The 17,902-nt window shown below is 46.2% G+C and overlaps 1 protein-coding gene across 1 annotated transcript in view; it reads right to left on the bottom strand.

The window, feature by feature from the left end:
* The window catches only part of LOC121435781 (kinesin-like protein KIF26B), a 162,806-nt gene extending 150,881 nt beyond the window's left edge, over positions 1 to 11,925 (bottom strand). Inside the window, exon 1 of the mRNA XM_041635243.1 lies at positions 11,777 to 11,925. Within this exon, the coding sequence (XP_041491177.1) occupies positions 11,777 to 11,925 (149 nt within the window). The remainder of the gene's footprint in view (positions 1 to 11,776) is intronic.
* Positions 11,926 to 17,902: the final 5,977 nt, after the last annotated feature.

Here is a 17,902-nt window from a genome sequence, read left to right as displayed (position 1 = left end):
GTCACTGGGAGGTAAGGTCTTCAGGTCACAGTAGCTATACCCTAGAAGGGGATTGTGGGATTCTGATCTCTTCCCTCACTTCTTTAGTTCTTGCTTGTGAGATGAATGGTTTTGTGCTCTTTGCCATAAGCAAAATAAAATAACTAAGCTCTCACAAACTGAAACCTCTGAAACTGTGAGCCCAAATCAAGCTTTTCTCTTCAGAAATTGTAACAGTAACAGAAAGCTAACAAAGTAGACACGGTTATAACGATCAGAGTAGACACATTTATAACGATCAGTTAGTGGTCTATGCCTTGAGCCTCAGTACAGAGACCCAGCTAGCTGCTCAAACGTGAAGTGTCATGTCTCACAGTGAGCAGCTTTTCAAAGATGAGAGTTTGCCTTCCTGTCCTCCGAACTGACAGGATCCAGTTCAAGGGATTTGGGGTACTGGCACAGCAAGCCCTCTGAGCCACTTGCAAACAGCCTGACAGAGTAGCTTTGTCTCATCAGCACACTGTGCTTCAGCAGGCTGCGGACCCAGCCGGAGGCATAAGGAGTCTGGTCTTCTCCCTGGTCCCTCCATTATTATCCTCTCCCAGAATTAACCTCTTCCAGTCTCCCTCTGAGTTTAGTGTGTGAAATGCAAATGCAGGAGCGCTTCAGAGCCTGGGATAATTACAATAATCTCCTTAAAGCTGAGTTGCTGCTGTAAATCTCCACTGTAGCCCAGACCTCCACTCAGTTCACCACACGCCATTTAAGAGGCAGGAGGAGATGGGCCGCAGCAGAGCAAGGCCAGCACTGTGGGGCAGATCTGATCCAGGGTTGAGACGCCCCTCTCCTCAGATGCTTCGCTGATTTACCCTCAAGGTCATCCTTCAGGAGCCAGACTGTGGTGTTGCTTATACTTGGATGCAACAAGTACCCTGGCCAGTGTCCCCTCGGTCCTCACCTCTCACACAGAGCACATAGGATGTTCATGTGGTTAGACCCTCATGAGGAGCTTCAGGACATCTATCTGTGGTGATGATCACAGCTTCTGGGACCCTATCTGTGTAGCCATCTGTTGGCAGAGTTGTTGACCAGATGCCAGGGGAATACAAAATGGTTTGTTCATGGTTTTTTTTTCCCCAATGTAGTTGGAGGATTCTTAGAAAAATAAACAGAGTCAAAAAGTGATGAAGAGATAAGTAGGAAGCACCAGCAAAAAGTTTCCTTGCGTTGAAAAGCAAAAGCCAAGCAAACACCCAATTAAAAGTATAGTGGCTGTCCATATGGCTCTGTGGGTGTGGTGGTTTGAGAACGGCTCAAACCCATAGGCTCACAGGTTTGAATACTTAAACCCCAGCTGTCCAACTGTTTGGGAAGAATTAGGGGTGTGGCCCTGTTGGAGGAGGTGTGTCCCAGGGGTAGGCTTTGAGGTTTCAAAAACCTCTCCCCATTCCCAGTGTGTGTTCTCTCTCTCTCTCTCTCTGCTTCATGCGTTCAGATTTAAGACACACGCTCTCAGGGGTTCCTGCTGTCACAGACTCTAACCCACTGAAACTCTAAACCCAATTCAACTTTTTCTTTGATAAGTGGCCTTAGCCGTGGTGTTTTGTCACAGCAATAGAAAGAGAAACTGAGACAGTGGTAGAGCACCAGTTTAGCATGTGGCTACGGCATCTATGTACTGAGCTATCTACCATGTAGCTGCCGTCTATCAACCTATTATCCCACCACTTTCAAGCAAAGGCCCCACCTTTCATTTATTACTGCACTAAACCATGGAAAGTGCATAGAGGGTCCGTTCAAGGTGTGTATGGACCGCTAAATCTGCCAGTATTTCAGGAAAATGTGACACATTATCGAGTATGTAAACAGCAGCATAACGTCAGCTACCTGGTGACCCGCTGAGGGCCTCAGAATGCTCCTGCTATCATTTCTCCACAATTAGAGTCACCCCATAGACGCAAGCATCCACGAAGGCTAACAATCCACAGCTAGCTGCGAGTAATAAGCCCAGGCCCAGGCCTAGGCCCAGACCTTGGACTCTGGGACATGACACTTGTCCAAGGAAGTAAACTGGGCTAGAATTCAAAACTGCATCTTCCTGTTAAATGAGCCAATCTTCACCTTTGTAGCTTGAAGGAAGGGTGGTTGCTTTGCTACGCTGTTGGGAGCATTCAATAAAATGCTGTGTATAGCATTACTGTGTGTATTAAAAGTTCTATGTGAAAATAATTTCTCCATTACCATATACGACATTCTCCTCCTTTCCCTCTCATTTTGACTTACCTACTCGGTCTAATACTTTGCCAAAACTTATTCTCTGGAAATGATTCATTAAATCGATAGATGCCTTTCTTTTCTCTAAATATGAGCCTCATTTAAAAACAGGAGTCCTTGTGTGGAGTTTGTCAGTGGTTTTATAAAATGCACAACAACATGGTTTGAGCCTGAATGGATGGGAGAGACAAATGGGAAGAAGGCATTGCAGAAGAAGCCTTCAAACAGACTTACGAGAACCACCGTCTCTGAGCTTTGCTTATGTTCGCCCCTGAGAAAGTGCACCGTTTTCTATTTTTAGCTGGTGCCTATAGACTGCTTGGAGTTCCGCTGGGAAAGGTCAGGTCTTGTCTGAAAGGAGGCTGGCTGCCATAAATGCCGAGATATTTAAGAATGGCGGCTGCAGGGGGAGGAGACCATCATGCAGAGTGCCCCACCCAGACCGACAGACTATTGATCACGATGCAAAGCATCACTAGATGGCATCTGCATCCTTCCTTCATTTGTTCACTGAAGCGACAGAGCAAAAGTCAGCCCCGCTCACGTGAACAGACACAGGGCGCCACTATGATGTCTTGCCCTGAGGATCTATGGTGACAGGATATGGCTACACAGGGTCTCCCACCCACCAGTACAGGGTCTCCCACCCATCAGTGCTTTCCTCCGAGTCCTGTACATGTAGAATTCACGTGGTAAGAGAGTGTGTAGACGCTCAGGGGTGTGTCCACCTTTTTATTTTAAACTTGACAAGCGGCTAGGCTGCTTGGCCAGTCAACCTCAGGCAAGGGTCCACCTATCTCTGCCTCCCCGGTGCTGGGATTGCAAGGATGCCTCCATACCAACCGTTTATTACCTGGGTTCTGGGAACTGAATTCAGGCCGTTTGCTTGCAAGACACTTACCAACTGAGGCATCTCCCCAGACCTACATGGAGCCTTCTAAAAATTAACTTTCATTGTGATATGTATGTAAATGTATCACTACATATACATCATGCCTTTTTCCACTAACTATTTCAAGTGTATGAGTCAATGGCATTAAAATCAGACACAATGTTATTCAATGATGTTGGATTCCCTCTTGTATGCTATGAATATATTTTATTATCATTGGTTAATAAAGAAGCTGCTTTGAGCCGGGAGGTGGTAATGTATGCCTTTAATCCTAGTACTTGGGAGGCAGGCGGATCTCTGTGAGTTCAAGGCCAGCCTGGTCTACAAGAGCTAGTTCTAGGGCAGGCTTCAAAGCTACAGAGAAACCCTGTCTCAACCTCTCCCCCCAAAAGAAGCTGCTTTGGCCTATGGCAGGGCAGAATGGAACTAGGTGGGAAAACAATTGCAGGGAGAAAGAAGGTGGAGTCAGGAGATGCCATGTAGCTGCCAAAGGAGAAAGACGCTGCTGGAACCTTACTGATAGGTCATAGCCTCATGGTAATATATAGTTTTAAACTTAAAATGTTAAGGGTTAACTTAAAATGTAAGAGCTATCTAGAAAGATGCCTAAACCATTGGCCAAACAGTGTTGTAATTAATATAGTTTCTGTGTGATTATTTAGGTATGGGCGGCTGGGAAACGAACGAGCAGTTTCTGTTTACAATTCAACCTTCCCCACTGTGAAGTCCCAAACCTCACAGTTTCAGCCTCAAACTCTGTCTTCAAAAAGGGCTAACTCTCTATTTTCTCTACCTCCAACCTTTGGAGATCACCATTCTGATTTTGATCTTAATGGCTTGCTTGATCTGGGCACCTCATATGAACAGAGTTATATTTACTCTCTTATACGCACACCTTTATCACCTAGCAGAACGTCTCCCCTGCTCAGCCATGTCGAGCATGTGTAAGGTCATCCCCCCTTTAGTGGCTGAACAATATTTCATTATTTACTCACAACACATTTTGTGTTTTTATTTATCTATTGATTAATGCTTAGTCAGGTCTATGTTAACTCCTCAGTGCCTATTGGAAAAATAGACAAAAAACTCCAAAATGTCCACTTTTTTTATTATTATACTTAATGTAGACAAGAAAATAACTCCCAAGGCTCCAGTTCCAGGGCCTCTCACACAAATTTACTCTGTTGAAAGATTCTCCCAAGAGAAAAAAAATTTAAGTTAATGGCCTACAGTATTTAAAAATGTAAGAGACTCCACATTGCTGGAATGATTTTCAAATCTACTATTTGGAACAAATCCCAAATTTTAGTCTCTGAACACTGCTCCAAAATTGGTTCCATTTTCCTATAACATTTTCCCCATCAGTATAATTTATGAGTCTGGTATTCCAGAGAGGAATCCATTGCAGGAACTCCAGAGAGCACCGGAGTCTCTGGTCACCTTAGAATATACCCAGGGACCTACTCGGGGCCTGCTTACAGGGTTCTGAGGGCTGTCTGACAGTGGTTAAGATGTTTCACAGGACTCAAGTGGCCTATGCTTTCACTAGCTTCACCTGAAAAGCCTCGTGTAGCTCCCTTGAGCTTCTGGACCTCATCTGCATTTCTAAGATACCACAGATGTGTATTGGGACCATTTCATTAACTCTTTCTTTGGTGAGATAAGATTTAGGGCCAGAATGAAGAAAAACACATCCAAGAATTATTAACACTTGGGAAGGTAGGGGAAGCAGAGGGGTCACAAATAAAAGCAGAGAGAAAGAAGATGTGAAGGAGAAAAGAAAATCTGTGCAGTGAAAGCAGAAATCAAACTGGGAGAGAAAGAAAAGATCAAAGCCTCGTGCATACTAAGCCAACATCAGCTGCTGAGCTACGCCCTCAGTATGGCTGCAATTAGCGGGCCTGGAGGCAAGAACAGGAAGCTGAGAGACCACATCTTGCTGTGGGGCAATGGTTTTACCCTGTAAACATTTGTTTCTTGTACTTGTTTAATAAAATGCTGATTGGCTGGTACCCTGGCAGGAAGTATAGGTGGGGCAATGAGAACAGGAGAATTCTGGGAAGAGGATTCTGCAGTCTGCAGTCGTGACCCAGACATAGAGTAAGCAAGATATGACTGCCTCACTGAAAAAGGTACCAAGCCATGTGGTCAACATAGACAAGAATAATGGGCTAATCTAAGTTATAAGAGTTAATAAGAAGCCTGAGCTAATGGGCCAATCAGTTTATAACTAGTATAGACCTCTGTGTGAATCTTTGGGACTTAACATTTGCAGGACTGGGCGGGACAGAAACCTCAGTCAACAACATCTACAACCATCAACACAAACTAGAGACAGGGAACTGGGAGTGGGGTGAAGTTATGAACTCTTAAAGCCCCACCCCAGGAGATATACCTCCAGCAAGGCCACACCTCCTGAAGCATCACCAGATGGGGACTAAGTGTCCCACTAGCCAAGCCCATGAGGGCCATTTCTCATTCAAAGCACCACACACACCCTTTCCAAATTAGTTTTTTTGTTAATAACTTGTTATTCCTTCAGCCCACCCTCCAAGTCAAGTATAGGCAGCGGTGGTAAAATCAGCGTCCCCAAGACTGTGGTGCTCACAGGCACAGTAATCCGTGTCAGAAAAGGGCTGGGGACAGCAGACCTGGACAGCAGTTTGAGCTGGGTGACACTGGACGAGTCTTTTGACGTCTCTAAGGGTTACAGCTTACATTGTGACTGTTCTTCAGAGACCCATGCACTGTGGGTGGGTGCCCAGCTTGCGGCATTATTGGAGTAACAGAACCTTTAAAGGGTGGGAACTAATGGGAAGAATTTAAGTAATTAGCGATTTGCCCTTGGAGGGGATGTTGAGACCCTGGCCAACGCTTTCTTTGCTTATTGGCTGCCAGAAGGCAAGCAGTTTTTTACACTACGCATTGCCTACTTGATGCTCCTCATCACAGGTCTAAAAGCTGTGAGAGCAACCATCCATGGACCAAATCCTCCAAAACTGTGGACCAAAATAAACCTTCTCGGCGTTATACATTTAATTATCTCAGGTGTTCCTTACAGTACTGGGAAACTATGTTGGACCGACAATAAGCAATGTAGACGGGGGTGGATTTACTTTGTCTTGTGGTCTGAGAGGGTGCCAGTTTGCCATGGTAGGGAAGGAAGAGTGGCTGAAGCAGCTGGATTCATGGAGGCAGGAGTGTGAAGCTGCTTGCTCATATCATGGGGGATCAGGAAGCAAAGAGAATATGCTGAAAGCTAAATCGGGCTGTTACCCATAAGATATATTTCCTCCAGCCTGACCGCATCTCCTAAAGGTTCCACAATCTCCCCCAAACAACACACCAGCTGGTGACCAAAACACATAAGCCTATATAGAGAATGCATCACACTTAAACAGCAACACCCGTAATGTGCTAGGCTCCATTTCAGTGCCTTACATGAGGGTACTATTAGGAGCTTGAGGACCAAAGGAGATGGTTGCCTTAGCCTTTAGCTTGGGATGAAATACTCTATACTTGTTTGTTATTTATTAATCCTTCCATTATGCTCTGTTTTGAGATGCTGTCTCTTTATTAGCCTCGTGGATTATACATCAAATAGCAGGTACTAAGCACCCTGAAACTCCTGGGACCTAGATATGGGGTAGCGGGGAAAGGTGGACTTGAGTTTGACCAGCACCTCCTTCACTTCCCAGGCAATCACAACTAGGAGGGTGAGAGCAAGAGGCCTAGCCTCTGCCCTGGGACTGTTGTACTTGAATGGTACATAGTCAGTTTGCTTGAACTGATGAAGGGTCACGTTCCTAGAAACCACCTCGTTCCTCATGAGTCCCCTCCCTGTGCTCCCATACAGCAGTGCCAACAACAGAGGCCATGTGTGTTCTCATAGCTCCATTGGAACTGTGAATCATAATACATTTCTTCTGCACACATACACACCTCCAGTGAGTGAGAACACCCAGCCAGGCAGGAGGCAGGAGAGGAATACAGGAACTAGACCTCCCAGGCAACCAGTAAAGCAAGTCCTTTGGGGTGTCCATCCAGCGCCCCCCTCTTCCCAGTCATGCCTTCTCTTAGGCATCTCAAAGAATGAGTTCTTAAAGTTCTATCTTAAAACTGAGTATTTCCCCACTAAATTGCCTGTTTAGTATCCCATTCTGTCCTTACTCACGGAATCAGACAGAGCTGGCCCATTTGCTTCCCCCCACCACCTACTCCCCTTCTGCCTCACTCTCGGCTCTGGGCTTCATTGGCAAGAATGTCAAAAACACACATGGTTCCCCAAAGAGTTCTGTTTGGTCAGATGCTGCAGTGGCACTGGGGAGCAGGAAGAGGGCCACGTGATACCACAACAAACCAGAGCCTGCTCCAATAGCAGCAAACCAGAGCCTGCTCCAATAGCAGGGGACATTTGTCAAGGTCTGCAGGCCGGATTCTAGTCCAGGGGCTCTTGGGAATTCAGAAAGGCTACATTTTAGAACTGGTAATGATAACATTGTATTCACCTCTTAAGACAATAATTGGCACTTGGTCACACCTGCAGTCACTTGTTGCAAGATCTTGTCCTTGTCTCTATCGGGAGTCGACAGGCAGTCTGATGTACCAGGCAAAGACACATTAGTTTCATGTGGAGATCAAAGGTCTGGGGACAGGAAGCAATGGTCAGCACACAGGTCTCTGCAGTGTGGGGATGGATGTGGGAGCCTTTCTGAAGAATCTGCTGCAATTCCCACTTCACTGAAGGGCTCCCAACAACGGGGCCCCAGTGGTGGTGCTGCTTTCCCGGGGTGGGGGAGGGTCTGTGGAGGGGAGTGGAGGAAACAGTCCAAACATAGAAGCCTGAAACTGTACTTTATCCCTTTATGTGACAAGTGAGCATTTGAGTGTTTTGGGAGTACCACTGTTCCCTAGACAGATTGACTGAAACATGGGAACAGAACCTGAAACGATTCCTGTGCCAGTCGGGCTGGTGCTGTGGGCAGAGAGGCCCCTGCCAGCCGCTGCTCATGGAGAGATCCGTATAGCAAGAAACACAAGAGAAAAACCATGTGGTTGAGCGCTGGCTCTAACAGCTGCTTCTTCTCAAGGGAGAAGTGCTTTAAAGATACCACAGACAGGTGCTCTTTGGTTGTATTTCGTGGTTTTATTTTAAGAAATAAAAAATGTTACATATTTCCCACTGCTGGGTAGAAACGATGACTTCCGGTGTTCTCTGATGAGCACTGGCATCATGATGGAGATGAGCCTCTCTTAGTCCTGAGAGGTAGTTAGGTCCCTTTGGGAGTAATTCATAAAAGCCACGTCCTTGAACAGGGGCAGGGGTCATTTCAGCCTGCCATCCTAGCTAACCTCTTTTATAGGTGTGTGTGTGTGTGTGTGTGTGTGTGTGTGTGTGTGTGTGCACTTGTTCATCTGTGAGTGTTTTTGTGTTCAAGTGTAAGCATGCCAGAAAATCTGTGTGGAGGTCAGAAGATCACCTCAGGTCTCATTTTTCAGGAGTTTTTTTTTTTTTTTGCTTTGTTTTAGTTTTAATAATTTTGTGTATAAGATGGGTGTATGTATGTTTACATGTATGTGAAGGCAGGTGCACACATGCCACGATGTGCATGTAGAGGTCAGAGGACAATCCTGGGTCTGAGTTCTGACCTTCCACCTTTTGAGACAAGGTCAGAGGCTGCATGGCTGGCCCACAAGCTTCCTGTCTCAGCTCTAATCACTCCACATAAATCTGCTGGGATCATAGATGCCCAAGACCACGCTTGGATTTACATAGGATCTGAACTCTGGTCCTCATACTTGCAAAGAAAGTGCTTTACTCCCTGAGGTTTTCCCCTCAACCTCTTTATTTTGATATGTGGAACCTAATAGCATTCTTGTCTTAGCTCAAATTATCAAAATATACATTTGAACATTATCCAAAGATAATATTATTTTCACATTTCTTGTTATAAGGCTAATGATAATTGTGGAAAATTAAGAGGCTGAGCCTGTGCCCTTTATTCCTTTTTATTTTATTTTATTTTAATTATGTCTTATCTTTATTTTCAAGACAGGGTTTCTCCGTGTAGTCTTGATTTGAACTCACTTTGTAGACCAGGCTGATCTCAAACTAGAGCCCCACCTGCCTCTGCCTCCAAAGTGCTGGGATTAAAGGTGTGCGCCACACTGCCCAGCTATTTTTTTTTTTTTTAAGGAAAGAGAAACAAGGGTCAGAGATTTTCAATAACTTCATTCAAATCAAAAGAGGGACAACAAAGAGCAGAGCTGGAAATAAAATCCTAGACACGTGACCGCAGCATTTTAAATAAGGAAAAGCATGTGGAGCAGGCACAGTGCCTGGAGCACGGGAGAGACGCCTGTGCTGGCAGTAGTTGGTCCCACAGTGAAGCTGTGGATGGGAGAGCACTGGGGCCAGAACACAGAGGGAAGGTGCGCTGCATGCCACTGGCCCTAAGTGAGCCACCAGCGGGGTCACCAGTCTCCTTCTCTATAAAAGGACAACGTTGGACCAGTCATTGTCTGGGCCCTTTCAAATGAGCATATTTAAATATCCCATGGGTTTGTAGCCAAACTTTAAATCCTCCTGTCTTTCTTCTCAAGCTTCCTTAAAGTGTTAGGATTAAACTACTCTAAGACTTGGAACACATATGATAAATACTCTAACATCCTCTACAGAACCAGACCCACTCAAAGACCCACTCTGGTGTTTGGGGTGGGGGCGTTGTTTGCTTGTTTTCTGCTAAGCCAGCAGTGACTCTGCGTGTCTAAAAGCTATCCCAGCTCCAACTCCTGGAGAGCACTGGTGGAACCAGGACCCACGCTGGTTAAACAGCACACTGGACTGTGGCCTTTCAGGGAAGAAAACCCACTTTACTGCAGAGGTCAAAACAGCCCTCACTGTCTGCCAGAAGCCCATCCCCTCTGTGTACAGACACTGTTGGAGACAGAGCCTGCCCGGGTCTACCGCCGAAGTCCTCAGGGCAGATCTTGTTGAGGATTACTGAGAAAGGCCATCGGGATGCAGCACCCGCTCTGCTGACCCAATTCTTGTGTGTGTTGTGTGTTGTGTGTTGTGTGTGTGTGTGTGTGTGTGTGTGTGTAGGTGTGCACAAGCCACAACACATGTAGGGAGTTAGAGGATAATCTTGGGTATGGGTTCTTACCTTCTTCCTTTTTAACAGGGTCTCTAGTGTCTGCCACTGTGCGCCCCAGGGTAGCTGGCCCATGACCTGCCTATTTCTGCCCTGACCTTACCACGCGCAGGCTGGGATTAGAAACACACACTACTGCTCTTGGTTGTGTGGGGGTTCATGCTCAATAATTGTGCAACTGAGTTGAAAGAAGCAAAAGTAACCAAACTCACCCCAGGTCATACTGTTCTAAGTACGTTTCCAACTTGGTGTTGAGCCATGTTCACGGTCACTGTGGGTCACATGTGGCCCATGGGTCACAGGTTGGACCCATCTGATAGAGTATCACACAACTGAATCAAATTCCTGTTTCTCTTGTCTTCAGTCTTCCTTGGGCTAAGCCCTCTCACCTCTTCGGTTATTCCTACCGGACACAGTTTCTGGGCCAGGCAGGCTCCTTTCGACTTGGTATGTGTTGTGTGTACATGTTCATGTGGGAGTGTAGGAGGCCCGCCTTGGTCACTCACCAGCTTATATTTTGAGACAGGGTCTCTCATTGAAGCTGGAGCTCACCAGTTCAGCTGGAGTGACTACCGGTCTCCATTCTCCCCTTCCTCCACCAGCGCTGGTGTTACAGATGGGGTTACCACTGCACCCAGCTCTTCACAGGTGAGTGCTGGGGACCAAGCAGGGCCTCAATGCCCCTTACCAACTGCACTATCGCCCCAGGACACTCTCTTTTGTCTTTGATTATTACTTTCCTTCATTCGTTAGTTGATTATTTTTTTCTCTATTCACAAGAGATCATTTTCTTTCCCTCAGCTGCCACACTACTTTTGGTACTAGGAAATCCCATGTCTTACTAACGGTAGGCAAGGTTACTGCTTTTTTTATTGGTATCAGAATCAAATATGATTCTTGTTTCTTTGTGCATCACAAGCTGAGGTGTACGTGGAAGCAGAGAACGGTTAGAAAACATCATGAGATATTGAATCCAATATTGATGCATAGCCCTGAGATATTAATGAATGAGTCTTCTAATTTATGCCCGGAGGACTAGTATTTTACCATGCTCAAACCCACATTCTCTAGAGGGAAGCTTATCTTCGATGTGTGTTTCCAGTTATAACATGAGGTCATTGTTGGAACTCTGTGTGGAAGAAAGGCTCGTGCTCTAGCCACATGCAAGTGTGCTGTCCCCTTCAAACAAATGGGAACTCAATGACTGTTCCACCTCGTGGCTCTAAATACCATCAACATGCCAAAGATCCCCAAATTTATATCGGCAGCCCAGACAACTTCCTGAACTCCAGACTCATTCATCCACCTGCCTGTCATCTCCCCACGGACGTCTGTGACCATCTTAACCTTGTTCCGTGTGAGCCGAGTTCCTGACCCTCGTGTGTGCCTCTCTCGCCCCACTTCACAGTTGCGCCGTTCTCCTAGGAGACGGAGCCAAAGTTAAGGACAGCTAAGGCTGACCTCTGTCTGTACTCACTCCACTAAGCGGAAATTCTGGCTGTCCTTAAAATACGTCCCGAACCTGACACCCTCCACGTGTTCGCTGCTTCTGCCCTGGTCTGAGCCACCATTCTCTCTCACCTGAACCACGGCAGTTAGCTCCGCATTGGCCTCATTTACACCCATGATTACCAACCCACCGGTGGTCTATTTCACTCAACAGGCAGCCAGAGGAGGCACCAGCCGACGTGAAGGTCAGATCGCGTCAGGAACCTGCTACGGCGCCCCATTTCACATGAGGTAGGAGGTAAATCCTCCCACTCCGAGACACATGCTAAGTAAATGAACATGTGCACTCACACTAAAACGTGTGCGCTGTCTTTCACAGCCGCATCCTTAGGGGCAGGAAGTGTAGCCACCTTAGGCTCAGTACAAGTAAATAGATAAACAATGTGCAGTGTGTGCACACACAGAATATTACAAAGACATACAAAGGGATGAAGCACTGAAATGGGCAGTGTGTGCATGAGATGAAATATTATAAAGACATAAAAAGGGATGAGGCACTAACAATATAGGCCACAACATGGGTGGATTTCAGAGCGTCCAGTTAAGTGAGAGAAGCCATCCACAGAAGCTGACATAGTACAAGATTCCATTATGAGATGAGTAGAACAGGCCAGTCCTCCATCACGTAGATATGCAGAAAAGAGACCGGTGGGGGGATTGGAGGAGGGAGAGGACAGAGTGACGTATTAGAAGGTAGACCGCTTCTTTTGGGAATGATGAATATATTCTGAAGTTAATATGATGTTTATACAAACCTGAACGTCCTAAAGTCACTGAAGGCTAAACTTAAAGGGTAGATACAAGGTTTGTGATATTTGTGGATGTGTAGTGTGTCTGTGTGTGTGTGTGTCCTTGTGTGTAGGTACATGCTCAAGGGTGTGTGGGTGCATGTGCTACTGTGTGTGTACGTGTACATGTCTGAGTGTGTGCATGTTTTTGTGTGCACGTGTGTGTGTGTGCGTGCATGCATGTGTGGAGAACAGAATTTGACCTTCAGTGTTGTTCCTTAGGAAACCTCCACCTTGTTTTATTGGTTTTTTGTTCTTTGTTGTTGTTGTTGAGATAGTAGTTCTCACAGATGACGCTGAGCTCAGGGAGCCCCGGGGTTCTTGGGTCTCTGCCTCCCCTGTGGTTTTATTAGAGATGTGCACTAGCATGCCCTGCCTTTTACACAGGTGCTCGGGACCAAACACAGGTCATCACACTTGTGTGGGAAGCACTTCACTCCTGAACTTCTCCCCAACCCAAGGCCCTTTCCGCGGCCTCCTAGCCTTGCATAGCCCAAGCCTCCTGGGGCCAAGGGACTCTTCCACTGTGCCTTCAGCCACTTTTCCAGCCACCATGGCTTCCTGGTCACTCTTTCATTAGCCACCACTCTAGGTCTCCTCAGAAAGGTCCAGAAACCCTCCCTGCCTCTGTCTTTGGGGAAATCAAAGCTGTACATAGGCCTTGCCACTTGCATTTTTCTTTCTTCCATAGTATTTAATTTATCACCATTAATCTACCACACAATCGGTGTGTTCATTGTGTTTGAGGGGTGCAGTCCATAGCCCCCTCTTCCTATCCCACCCCACGAGTGTGTCTACCATCTGAGAAATGGGTCATTAGACTCTATGTCCACGCAGTGGAATGTTTTCAGTAGGAAAAGGAATGAGGTACCAATGTATGCTAAACATGGGTGACTCGTGTTGCTTCTACACCCTGGCTGTTAACAACACTACCGTGAACATGCATGTCCAGGTTCCTGGGGCACATGCTGTCATTGCTCTTGAGAACGTATTCTAGAAGGCATTGCCAGGTCACTGGGCGGCTCTGTTTTAAACTGTTGAAGAAGCACACGACTCTGTTTCCACGGGGAATGCTTCACGTTACATTCCTATCATCATAAACAATGGCTCCAGTTTCTCCGCATCCTTGCCAACCCTCAAATGCCTCCAACACTGTCTTTATATTATAGCCATCCCTGTGGGTTAAAGTGCCATCCCAACATCTGCATTTCCTATATAACAAATGAAGCTGAACATATTTTTATGTGGCTATTGGCCACTTATACGTCTTTGGAAAAATAGTAAAATCCTCTACCCATTTGTAATTGGGCTGTGTTGTTGAGTTAGTTATAGTTTTAAATTCTAGACATTGAATGCTTTTAAGATATGTGAGGCTGGGCGGTGGTGGCACATGCCTTTAATCCCAGCACTCAGGAGGCAGAGGCAGGTGGATCTCTGAGTTCAAGGCCAGCCTGGTCTACAAGAGCTAGTTCCAGGACTGGCTCCATAGCTACAGAGAAACCCTGTCTTGCAAAATCAAAACCAAAAACTAAACAAACAAAAAGAAGATATATGATTTGTAAATATTTCTTTCAATTTCCCTCACTGGTTTTCAGCCCTACCCACACAATGACTTTTCTGCCTCCCTTAGAGAGGGCCACCGACTGCCCTCATTGTCAACAATAGTGCCCAGCACTTTCTTTCTCACATATCCATCAGCTGAGGTTTCCTCGGCAGAGCTGGGGCCCGAACACATGTACAAGTAAGATATCATTCCCATGCGTCAGTACTAGGTAGCTGCCTGAGCAGCATAGTCTAAGGGGCAGAGGTGGTCAGTCTCAGTCCATTTCCAGTTGCTATAACGAATAGTCAAGACTGGATCATCTATGAAGAAAAGAGGCTGTCTGTGCTTCACAGTTACAGTGGCCAAGATGTCCAAATAACGTAGTGAGGCAGGGCAATAGCGCAAGCAAACTCACAACGAGTAAGCAAAATTGGCCAAGACAATCTGTCAGCAGACCAAAAGCATGGTAACTAATGACGTACACTCCTAGCCAATCACAACACACCAGCAGTGACTGCCAGTTTCAAAAGGACCAACCAGAAACGTTCCTGCAGCTGCTTAATTTCTCTAACCCCACAACCCCCCCCCCCCCACACACACACACATACACCTTTTTACAACAAAGAGCTTCTGCATTGGAATCTCTTGGAGTCTGTGTCCTTGCCTCTGCGTCTTCTCACCCCCTGCCCCCCAGGAAACAGCAATTGAACAACAGGGAACAGCAACAAGCCCACAAAAACTAAAACTTCAATGTATTGCTGACTCCTGGCTGCATCACAATGTATCACACTGTCACCGGGACACCACAAGTCATCCATGTGGCAATGACAGCCATCAGTTATAAACCCACATGTGCTATGACAAGATTTTGAAATAGTTAACCTTCTAGGCGAATCTAAAACATCCATTTAAAGAGCAGGAAACCCCCGACATGAGCAGCATGCCGATCCTTCCAAACACATGGGCTTGCGCCTAATAGGAAAGGGTTCAGGATGTGGGTGCCTGGAGGCTCCATGGTCGACCATGTGCTTAGCAGGCTGTGGTGGGTAATAGTGGCTGTCAGCTTAACAGGATTGACAATCACCTTGGAGACAAACCTCTGGGCATGTGTGTGAGCAAGTTCCTAGACTAGGTTAATTGCAGTGGGAACCCTCATATTAACTGGCTGGTACCAGTTCACAGACTGGGATCCTAAACGGAATTAAAGGGGACAAAGGAGATGAACAACAGCATTCATCTCCGACTGCTTCCTGACAGTGGTTACAATGTGAGCAGCCACCTCAAGTTAAAGTTGCCATGACTTCCTCACCATGACTGACTAGACCTTCAAACCATGAAGCAAAATAAGACCTTTTGCTCAAGTTGTTTTTGTCTAGTCCTTTCTCACAGTGACAAGAAAAACAGCTAAGTCACGTCCATACGGGCCTGGGCTCCCATTCCCAACACCAGAAAAACACCTCTCCTCCCAATCAACAAGAACAACAAGACCACAGACAAATAGTCATTTGTACCCTGGAGACCACGTGATCATAGCTTTGACCTTAGTGGACTCCCCCACCTTTATTCCCTCTGTGTTTCTCCAGGTCTTGAACACACAGGCTTGCCAATGTTCTCTTATTGTCTACAGTTGCTCATTTTCCTTAAACAAAGGGTAAATTGTATCAGGGTGACAGCAAGAGCCCAAGGGAACAACACACCACTTCCATACGTGCACAGGAACACATGGCCAGCCTGGTGACTTCTGTTTCACAGAAGATATTTCATATGTGTGCCATGTTTGGCCATATCACGGAGACTTATAACTCTCTGTTTGTTATAAACAGACACTGAGCAACAATACCTGCAGAGTATGGAAGGCCTGCAAAAGGGACCCATGGGACACTCTTGGATGCACTATCACCTTGAAAGGGAAATTGGCAGCTGCCTTATCTGAGGCAGGAGGATCAAGGGACATCAGAGAAAAAAAAAAGGCCACCCAAGGCAGCCACTTGCTTATTTATCAAGCACTTTGAAAGAAAAATGTTGCATATATATAATCAATACTGATAGCGTGATAAGGCTGGAAGGGCCAGTGTCTGCTGGCAAAGGCTTGACCAGCAGGACTGCATAGGCATCCAGCTGACTGTCAGTTCACTTAATGAGCGCGCCATGAGCCCCGCCACTGCAGAGTGCTGGTCACCATAGGACACTTGCAGGAGTAGAGGTGGGCCTGCAACACTCTCGCTGCAAATCTTTGCGTGGTTGGCTCCAGCACAGCTTCCTACGTGTCGGGTGCTCTCTGGTGTGTTTTCTGTCTGTCTCCTGCTTTCACAGCTCAAGATCTGTGCGAGCACGGGGCTTGCTGCTCGTGTTCCCCTACTCTCCAGCACCTGGAATCATGCCAAACACAGAGGCACAGGCTCAATAAACACTTGTCTAATCAATTAATTAATCAATGTGAATATTACATATACAGAGATAAAAGCCCCCACACTGCTGAGGCGAAAGGGGGGCTGCTGAGACAGGAAGTCACTAATAAATACAGGCTTTCATTCCTTGATAGGACATATTTCAGTACAGGAAAATAAAACTCATGTTAACAAAGTACACATTGAAAACACTGTGGTAATGTTTGTCATCGTTAACTGCCCCTTTTGATTTGACTTCTATTCCTTCCTAGGTGCCCACTGCCAACCAAGAGTCTAGAATGGCGATCAAGGACTGGCAATGACTCAGATAAAAAGACACTCGCTGTGCGAGCCTCGATATCTGGGTCCAACCCCTAGAATCCACATAAAGGACAGAGGAGGGAATGGGCTCCACAAAGATGTCCTCTGACTTCCACATCATGGCAAACTAAAAATAAAAATCAATAGAAACGCTGGGGGTGGTGTGTGTGCCTGCAATCCCAGCACTGAGGAAGGGAACTCAGGGAGAATCTGTGTGGCTCCCGAACCAACAAGACAAGGCTACTCGGCAAGTTCCAGGCCAGTGACAGACGCTGTCTCAAAAAACATAAAACGCTGCATGGCACCTGAGGACATGCCACTGAGATTGCTTCTGGCCTCCATACACACATGCACACACATGCTTGTGTATCCACACACATGTGTGCTCCCATCCACACACAACATGCAATATTTGTGTACACATACATGAGTTTAAAACTAACAATGAAAAGTGCAATAGTCTTAATTTACTAATTATTTTTTTAATGTCCTGACAAAATAACATAAGGGCTCTCACCTATGGTAAACAAGCTCATGACCTCTGAGCAACACCTCCCATCCTTACAGTTAAGCAAGAACAAGTCTAGCTTAAAAATTCCTGGGCCAGTTCTCAAATCTGTCTGTCTGTCTGTCTGTGTATGTATGTATATATAATCTATATCATATATTTAAGAGAAGAGATGCAGACAGACAGAAGCTGTTAGGAAACTAGAATTTGAAAACGACACAGAGATGATTTCAAGGCATGAACAGATAGGCAGGAAATTATGCAAGCTAGCAAGATAGTCATCTTGTCCTTCAGGAGATAAGGAGGAAAAACAGTGACAAGGCTGCAGATCACAGTGGCTTTTCCAAGTACGAACTCCCGATTCTTTGCAGCTTAAATCCAGGCCTTCCTTCCCATGTCCAACTGACCCAAATGCTCAGCAGAGCCAAGCTCGGCCATCCTAGCATCCTAGCTCATCTCTCCTTTAACCAAACATCAACCCTACAAGGCCTCCAAATTTAATGCCCTTTGGGAACACCTCATACTCACAGGTCTATGCCTGGTTGAC

This window comes from Microtus oregoni, unplaced genomic scaffold (assembly GCF_018167655.1).
Source record: "Microtus oregoni isolate MIOR12 unplaced genomic scaffold, Mior012 000047F_ref0000412, whole genome shotgun sequence".
NCBI lineage: Eukaryota > Metazoa > Chordata > Mammalia > Rodentia > Cricetidae > Microtus > Microtus oregoni.
The sequence above is the reverse complement of the archived record's forward strand: the minus strand, read 5'-3'. Positions and strand labels throughout refer to the sequence as shown.